General features: G+C 35.0%; 1 protein-coding gene across 1 annotated transcript; it reads right to left on the bottom strand.

The window, feature by feature from the left end:
* Positions 1-698: 698 nt before the first annotated feature.
* LOC122584861 (probable disease resistance protein At5g66900) lies at positions 699-5,573 on the bottom strand. Its single transcript, XM_043756934.1, has 5 exons — positions 4,583-5,573; positions 3,093-3,460; positions 2,626-2,993; positions 2,050-2,306; positions 699-1,760 (listed from the first exon to the last, which is right to left on the bottom strand). Exons 1-5 carry the CDS (start codon positions 5,322-5,324, stop codon positions 937-939), a joined length of 2,559 nt encoding a protein of 852 aa, XP_043612869.1. The 5' UTR covers positions 5,325-5,573; the 3' UTR covers positions 699-936.
* Between the last annotated feature and the right edge of the window lie 4,438 nt (positions 5,574-10,011).

Consider the following 10,011-nt stretch of genomic DNA (forward strand, 5'->3'; position numbering starts at 1 on the left):
GCTAGTCAGGGAAGCAAAATGACTTTTCAAAATCAGTATATTTAATTATATGGATATGGGTGATCAATTTGTGTATGCATTTCTTTACGTATGTAAATTTTCTCAAAAAGCATATTACATGTACTTCAACAAAGAACCCAAAAATGAAGGTCATAATATTTGACTTTTTATTTTATCACCTCTTATATTTGATTTATTTTAATTTGTATGTACGTAGCTAAATGTAATTACATTTATTCCAAGCTTACTAGTTGCTTGGTTAAATTTCAAGACCATTAATTTTGGAGGACATAATCACTTTGATTAATAGTTTGTCATCAATGTTTAAGCATATTTCTTTGCTTATCTTAACATACCTTTTACTAATTTAATAAATCCTAATGAATTTTTGACGGTTGTCACTAATACTCCAGAACCTTACTTTGTTGATTTATAAAGTGAATCAGGGTAAAACTCCCTTTACCCATCTTTGACTGATGAATTATGTGTTGCTTATATCCTCCCATCCCAATATTATTTTCTTTGTCCTGTCCAAGTGTCCAAGTTGTGGTCTTTGCTTCTGTGTTCGCAATAAGAATGATCAATGACTTGAAATGTTTCAGTGAAGTAGAAATAGTCACCAGTATTTGGTTTTTCTGATACCAATAATATTAATTAACCTGGTTAAGGTAATGTTTTGAAGGTCTCTAACTGTAACATGCGCACAAAAAGAAAAAAATGTAATTCCAAATTCAGGGATGAATCAAAAGTTGAGATACAGTACATCAAAAGCAATTGTCATGAACAAAGATCAAACCATTATTTTCTTTTTACGAATTGGCCAAGTTCCATTCATACAGACAATCAAGATGATAAGTATATTTAGTTTAAAACAACGATAAAGAATACTTGACATCCTCGAGTAATGAAGAGAACAGCTGCAAGAGGTGCTCCCGATCACATTATTTTCATTAAAGTATCCAATCTATTTTCTTCCACCAGATGTATCTCCACATTATTAGGGAACTCCTGCCATTGATAAGATATTTCTTCATTGCAAACGACGTGTAGATTAGATAGCTCACTCACAGATTGTGGCAACTCAACTACTCCTGTACAACCCTTCATGTAAATTGTTTCTAAGCCAGCTAGATTTCCAATCTCTTCTGGAAACTTAGTCAGGCTCAAACAATCTGAAATATCTATGATACTTAGATTTTGAAGTCTTACGATTGATTCAGGAACCTTTTCCAGTTTCGTACATGAACGAAGACTCAGTGATTCCAAGCTAGTCAACTTACCAAATTCTTCAGAAATTTTACACAACTCATTGCAATTTGTGATGCTCAGCCTCTTAAGGTAGACACTGTTACACATTATATCAGGAAATTCCACCAAATCTTGGCAATAATCCATCTCAATTTCAACTAGTCTGGGCCAGATATTGACCTTATCGATACCGAGTTTCTCAAAAGCATTACCTATATTGCACATTATGAAAGATACTTTCTGTAAGTTTACCAATGCACCCAAGGATGCACTCAAGGAAGAAACTGAGACACGTTCAAGCCGCATTCTTGATAAATTGGTTAAACAGCCAAGAAAGCAGGAGTTCACAAACTCTGTTGGGTATACACCATGGTTTGTGACATTAAGAATTTTCATTTTTTGCATATCATTCAGGAAATGAGGTAAAGCGTAGGTCTTTGACATCAAATTCAACACCATAACCTCAACGTTTGTGGCCTTCAAGTTGCACCATTTCGAAGAGAACGACTCTCCTGCAATTAACATCTTAATAAATGTATGGAGAATCATAATATACCAATTCAGTATTACCGTTTTATTTGAGCTTTCAGGTCCAAAACATTTAACTTCTCCTACAAAAGATTGGTATTGATATTGTTCTGGAAACAAGGATAAAACCAATACTTTTTTCTCTGTCGTATTTCTTACCACAAAGTAAAAGTCAGTCCAAACCACCCAAAAGTCAATTTGTGGCATTTCACCGTTGAAACAAAGAGAACAGGTTCTTTTAAAATTAATTAATATTAATAGGATGAAACAAACCTGTAGATATAGAAATTATGCGGGCTTGCAGAGGTTCTTGCACATTTTCAACTGACATGGGCATGACTCCTCCTTGTACATTTGTAATCAATATGTCATTATATGCACTGATAATTAATCTTGGCCTCTGTGCTATGGGTGATTTGCTACTCAACTTAATAGCAAGCTGCCTCAGCAAATCGTGCTGTGACACGAACTGCTGCTCACAGTAGTTCTGCTGTTCACTGTAAACCTTCACACTTGATTCTCTCCTAAGCCTATAAACAACTTTGGTATTAAATCTACAACAGTTATCTGAATCGCACATATAACATATACAATAAAATGAATCCCCTCCTATAAAACAGAACTAGTATATTTTTAAATTCAAATAAACGAGTACTTTTTTTTTTCTTTTTTTTTTTTTTTTTGCATGAATAAAAATAGAATAATAGATTTCCTTTTTGCAGCTGAACAAGGGTTTTTAACTTGTAATCGGTACATCAAAAGATAACTTTAAGCGTGAAATTTAGACCATATGACCTCAAAAGTCAAAGTGCACCTTACTAATTCAAAGTAATAGAGAATGTAAAATACCCTGTCGTAGTCAGATTGACAAGATTTCTATAGGAAAGTTCACAGATCATGGCAAGGGTAGCAACACCCTCATCATCATGGTTGTACAAATGCGCCCACATATTTAAGAGAGAACTAGCTGGAATCCTTTGATCTTCTAAGAATAACCCAAAGTCCAAGTAATATTCCTTGAGTTCTGCATCCAATGTCTTAAAGCTTCTTTCTAGGCGGTTAAGGACTTCTTCATTTAAATCCCTATTTAGATCTAGAATTGATTGACCTTTGGACAGTATCTTTAGCATATGTATCCAAACAGTCTCATCTTTCCCAGTTAAGAAACCACCAATCACAGAAAGGGTGAGCGGGTGTTTCTTACAATATCTAACCATCTATATACAAGAGTTAGAAGCGCATTAGTCCTAAATTAAAGAGACACACGACGGAGAAGGATCTGCATATTTATTTAATAATTTAGAAAATATTGTTACCTGATTTACAAAATTTTCACCAATAGCAGGACCCGGTCTTGCGGAAAGGCGAAAGACAGTCTTGGCATCTTCTTCACTCAAAGGGTCAAATTTAAACACATCATATTTATTGAAGACGCTCCTAGAAGTGACCACAACTTTGTATCCACTGATGTCGAATTCAAAGTTTTTTATAAATGAATCGGACCAAACATCATCTAGTACTAGAAGTATAGGGCGTGATACTTGTGTACGCAAAAAGTTATCCAACTTATTCTTCGCATCTTCTGTGCTTTGAAATGGACCTTGCAGACCGAGATCATTTACAATTACTATGAAGTTGGGAGTTTCTGAAACTGTCACAAAAAAGACATTCTGCCCAAATTTGCCTGTGAAATGAGTAAGAGGCAATAGGCATTAGTATTAAGCTAGCAAGCTAATATTCGCTAAAAACTTAGAACCTAAAAATAGTCCGATTTAGAGTTCAATTGGCGAATATCCTTGAACCTAAACTTTAGAAGGCTGACTATGATTGTCACGTAAGAAAATATAATCTGAAGTAACTGAGATTATTCAAATTGATAAATTAAATCATTAGTTTCAGATTTATGTATACCGTCATAACGAACTTTTAAAGACAACTGTGACAAATGCTCTGGTACAGAGGAGCTAGAACATCTTAACTGAAATACAACTTTCAATACCATCGGTATTCTATTAAAAGAAAGTAACAATGTAACATGACATGTTTTCACTTTCTGCAGGGCGAATAGAGAGATAAAATCAACATAAATACAAAGGCAAAGATGTTGACAAAGTTGTAAAAGTTCTGCTTTTGTGAGCTCGAACGGAATGGGAAAACGAACACAGAGGAATGGAAATATTTGAAACAAGCTAGGAAGGAGTGGGTGATTATTTTAGATTGGTCTTAAGAGTTAAGACACAATACAAGCATAAGCGCATAGGTTCTTTATTCACTCTTCAGGGTATTTGAATCATGATATGTAAAAAAAAAAAGCCACACAAGCCTTAATAGATAAAAAAACCTATTTGGAAATGACAGATTAAACAGCAAAGAACACGAGTAAGCGAAGTAAACAAAATTATTGTAAACTGTATTTGGCCACTGGAGGAAACTAGAGTTTGTGGCTCGAATCATATTAATGTGGACCAAAGAAGGTCAGTAAAACAAACACCCTTATTCAAGTAGCAAACTACATAGCCCTTCGTACATGTGTAGGAATAATAAATCCGGCCTGACCTAGCTTAGAATACCATTAGTCAACCATGATATCACATAGCATCTGAAATATTTCAGGTGGGGGTACTGATTGGAATTCGGGTTGGAATGTCAGGTAAGAACCAACAAGAAACCAATTTTCGCAAGTTAAAGGCCGGGAAACTAAGAACTATCCAACAGGCAACTAAGTATACTTAAGAATGACTTAAGCAATGAAAGATAAAATTAACCAAAAGTACAGTACACCGAAAAAGACTGAGATAGAAATCACCTTGGATTTCCACATCATTACAGAGCATTTTCACCAACGTGGTCTTACCACATCCACCGGCCGCAGAAACAACCACCACGTTATCAACATGTTCACCACCGGTATCAATATCCATGGAATCCGAGTCATCATCATCAACACCAGCAAGAACCTTAGCCTTGAGCTTGTCCAACGGCTCTTTAAACGCCACGATTCCCCTAGGAAGCACAGGAACCGCCCAACCCAACCTATTTCGTTCTATGTTTCCTCCACATTGTTGTAATCTAGAAGAAACCGAGCTAAAACTATTACTATTTCTACTCAGTGTCTGTCCCAAGTTTCTAAAATCTATTGAAAGACTTTCTATTCTATCACTAACATGATTAACTGCTACAAGTGTTTGTTTAATATCGCGGCTTTGATCCGCTTGTACTTGGATTTGAAAAAACCTTAGTAAGTTGTCATTAAAATCTTTGAGTTTTAATGAATGAGTAAACTTTTTCAACGGATTGAACTTAATTTTCAAACATTTAAGGACTAGTTTTTTGGCATCATCAATTTGGTCTACAAAAATGTCTGATTCGACGGGTGAACGGTCGAGTTGTCGATTAAGGTTTTTGATGTCATCAATGATTGGATTAATTTTTACTAAAGTGGTTTCCAGTTGGGTTAACTGGGGTTTGAAATTGGCAGTTGTTTTTAGAACATATATTACAGCATCAGATAGTTTTGATAAAGGTTCTGAAAATGGATCAACTGACATAACTTTGGGGGGTTTTTATAAAAATGAGATGGGATTCTATTCTGGGAATGGAAGAACAGAGGTTGTTTTGATGGATATTTGATAATAATGGATCAATTAATGGATGAAAAACAGGAAAGGGGGGGAATATACGACTTTTCGAAGCTTTTAAGTCAACGCGCTTTAGTGAGAACTAGGGGACCCGACCCGGATAGTCTTAGTTTGAACCTGAAATTGGGGTTTTTTAGAAAGAATCTGACGGGTATGTAGAAAGAAATCAAGAAGAATATCAGAGGTGTGCCATTTCGGATGAGGTGGCTTTGCCCATGTAAGGCCTATCGAAGTTAACTCACGTCTAACTCATGTATAACTATTTACCAGTTTCTTTCTCAACACACCTCTCTTTATAACCCCTACTTTTAACACTATTCATCTATTATTATATTATTTCATTTTTCTTTTTCACAAAACTAAACAAACATATTTTATTATAATTAAAACACATTATATTACTTAAAAATAAAAGATAATACAATAATAAAAAAGACAGTACTGAAAAAAAACATGAAATACTTCTAACTCACTTCTAACACTATTCATCCATTATTATATTTTTTCATTTTTATTTTTCACAAAACTAAACAAACACATTTTATTATAATTAAAACACATTACATTACTTAAAAATAAAATATAATACAATAATAAAAAGGACAGTACTGGAAAAAAAATGAAATACATCATAATGATACGGGTACTCTTCATCGTCATCATCTTTGATTGACATTTTCCCTAATCCACAGTAAGCCCTTTCATTAAGCCACCACTTGGCGTGTTTTGGGCATTTGACTTCCCACGTTGATTTGTCTTCTCCACAGTTGTCGTGGTACGATTCGGCCCAAGTGCATTGGTCGGTCAACGTGTGACCGGCCTTAAAAACATTATCGACCACCCTCTTGACCCTTTTGCTCTCATCCTGCAGAAACTGTGAATATGTCTCTTCGTGTTTCGAGACCTTGCGGCTTGGTGCTTCTATTTTCTGAACGTGTTGCTCGCATTGTTGTCTCTTCTTTCGTAGGTAACCCAGGAGAGTTCAGTTTGAAGGAGGGTGTCCTCTTTGATATCGGTCATGATTCGTGTTTTCATCTCATTTTCGGTGAGACGAAGTCGATGAACATATTTCTTTGATGATGATGATGAAGCCATTTGGAATGATGAGTGAGTTAGCAGATGAAACAAGTTTGTAGATTAAACACAAGTGGAATGGTGATGACACTGGTTAATGCCCTGGGTTGGTGTTTATAGAGCGACAATGTAGGTAGCCGTTAAAGGACTATAAATGTAAATGTTTTTGAATTTTTGGCCGTTTGAGGGACTGTAATTGTAGATATTTTGAATTCAACGTTGGAGGGACTGTAATTGTAAATATTTTGAATTTTGAAAGTTGAAGGAACGTCTTTTACTTCAGCTATAAATACTGCCTCCTTACCAGATATTTCATTTCAAAACTCAAACTTTTATACATCTGCAATGGCTTTTTCATCAGATGCCCCTAACCGAAAACCACCAATGACTGTCGATCAAGTGGATGACAGTATCATGGCTGATATCCTCGACCACTAAATGTTCAGATACGAACTTGTTGAAATTGGTCTAAAACTTCAAGCGAAAAAGAAATGGTGTCAAGAACAAATCAATTATATACAAATGGGGCATTGTACTGATCTTGAGTGTCAACAATTTACTTATTTGCAGGGGAAGTTCGACAAACTTCAAGAAGCTGTGGAAGAAATTGATTGTGCGGTCATCACCTTGAATAAGTTCATCAATACTGTCAAAACAGTTTATGCGATAAAGAAATAAGTAGGCTCTTTTAATATTATGTTGCATGTTTCTCTTTATTAAGTTTGTAATGTTTTTAAAATAATGAATAAACTTATGTTCTTATAAAATCATAAAGTAGACTTATTTTATAAAATACTTAAAAACATTATAATACTAAAAGACAACACACAATTCAAACTGATAAAACACACTTAAAAAAATACTAAAGCACACTTAATCAAACTAGAAAGTCCACTTCATAATCCAGAACAATTAAAAAGGAACAAAGATAAACTGCCTGAAGCAGTGCTCGTAACTGAAGCCCCTCCCATGTTTTTCCCGATATATCGGATGCGTCGTTGCATAATATTGCTCATCATCGTCGGCCCTCTCCTGTGCATTCAACTGCGAGCAAATTGCCTCAAACTGTTTGCATTCATTCCGAATCCTACTCCAATGACCTTGCAGTTGAGCCTTACTTCCTGGTTCTCTAGTGGTCTCCGTGTTGAACATTGCAGTAACGTCGTCCCAAAAGGATACGCCGGGATTATTCATTTCAAACCTACCCGTAACAGAATCCAGTCTCCTCAACACCCAACACTTCGACAAACGAAGATCTTTTGATTGAGTCCACACACTTCTAGACATTGTGAATGGAATGGTTTATGAAATGGTTTATGGAAGATGAAAAGGAGTAGAAAGAAATAAGTTGTGATTTGAAATAGTAGTGTGAAGTTGAAAATAAATAGAGGTTTGGAAGAAAAAAAACAAAAAATAAAATAATTGAAAGTAGTCGTTGGTTTTGAATTAGGAATAAATAAATGTTTTTTTTCGGACCCCACTACCACCTCCTTTCTCACGTCTAACTTCGGAAGCCACCACCCAGACGCCGCCCGAACGCAGCCGGTGCTACCAGCGTCTGGGTCTCGTGTTGCATCGGACGCACACTGGACGCGGGCCTAATGCCCTATAAGCACGGGCCTAAGTGACTGCATATTGGTGGTGACATCTATCTCCTTTGCTCTTCTTTTCTGTTGTGTGTATTCCTATAAGTTAGATACGTTGGCCTCAAAATGACTATAATATGTAGAAAATAAATACGTGGGATTGAGTTAGATACATTGCCTTTAAAATGATTATATAGTATCTTATATATTAATAAAACAAGATTTTTATGATATCATTATTTTATAAATAATGCTTACTTGTCATTATTGGATTTATTTATATGAATTATATCTTTTTTATTTTCTTGATTTATGACATAATCTAGTTTTAAATTTAGATTTTTTGTTTAATTTACTTATGATATTATAAGCATTTTCTTTCTTTAAGTTTATTTAAATTTTATATTTTTTTTATTTATGATGTCTTTTTTTATTAAAAAAATAGTTTTTTTTTTGAAAACTCTAATATTTTATACATGGTCTTTTAGATTTTCATCATCGAAATAGTTTTATCATAATAGATTTTTTAAATTATTTGCATGATATGCGGGTTAATAAGCTAATCATATATACTCGAAATATAAGGGTATACTATTCCGAGATTATGCGTATGGTTGAACTATCTCATAGTTCTTACACATCGATGTGACTTAATATTACAAAATTTCTATCAATAAGCCCGGATTGAAACCGGGTTAATTAACTAGTCTAGAAATTAAATATGTGGGGTTAATCGGTTAGAGGTTGTAAAGTAAACAAAATAACTTAATACTAGTATGGAAAACTCAAATTATGTACCAACTAGTAGCGTATCCGTGTTTCGTCGCGGTCTTTACACTAAACATCATATAAGTAATTTTGTTATTTAGATATCCGTGGTGAGTTATTTTGAGAACCACTAAAAAAAAAACGCGAGAATCAATCTCAGCCCTCCATTCATCAAGATCAGGAAGGGCATGTTTGTCATTATTAAAAAAGTTGTCCAGCACTCTCTTTCTCTCTCCTCTTATTAAATCAAAAAATATCTAAATCATTAAAAAATTTTATCTCACAAACCGTACATCGTTAGACGGAAAAAAAAGCATGGGTAGTCTTGAAATTTCGTCCTCTTTTATTAGAGATGCGATTCGATATACTTTTGACGACTATTAAATTTCATTTTTTTTCCATCACGTTCATCCTACACATGTGTAAGTACAACTTACACATGTGTAGGAAAGACCTAGAAGTAGTGAGTTGTATAACCTGCCCATGCGTAAGTACAACCTGCCCATGGGTAAGTACAACCTACACATGAGTAAGTTACTTATAAAGTTCAAAAAAGATGAGGACGCATTGTAAAACCCTAAATGCTAAACCCTAAAGTTTAATTTCTAATCCGAGGGGGAAACTACTTTCTAAAAACCTGGAAAATCTAAACCTTAAATGTTAAACCCTAAAAACCTAAAACGGATGAGGGTTCCCACTCTAGGGTTTAGGGTTTGAAGCCCGAGGGTTAGCCTGGCTAACCTTCGACCTTCAAACCCTAAACCCTAGAGCGGGTACATGGTACGCTTTAGGGTTTAGGGTTTGAAGTTGTAGGGTTAGCCGTTAGGCTAACCCTACAACTTCAAACCCTAAACTCTAAAGCTTAATTGCTAATCCGAGGGGACGCTACATTCTAAAAACCCTGGAAAATCTAAACCCTAAATGCTAAACCTTAAAAACCTAAAAAGGATGAAGGTTCACACTCTAGGGTTTAGGGTTTGAAGCCCGAGGGTTACGGCTAACCCTCGACCTTCAAACCCTAAACCTAGAGCGAGATGTATTAGGGGTAAGTACAACTTGCCCATGGGTAAGTACAACTTACACATGTGTAAGATGAACGTGATGGAAAAAAAAACGAAATTTAAAAAGTCGTCAAAAGTATATCGAATCGCATCTCTAATAAAAGAGGA

The sequence above is a fragment of the Erigeron canadensis genome, chromosome 1, assembly GCF_010389155.1.
Source record: "Erigeron canadensis isolate Cc75 chromosome 1, C_canadensis_v1, whole genome shotgun sequence".
NCBI classification, from domain to species: domain Eukaryota; kingdom Viridiplantae; phylum Streptophyta; class Magnoliopsida; order Asterales; family Asteraceae; genus Erigeron; species Erigeron canadensis.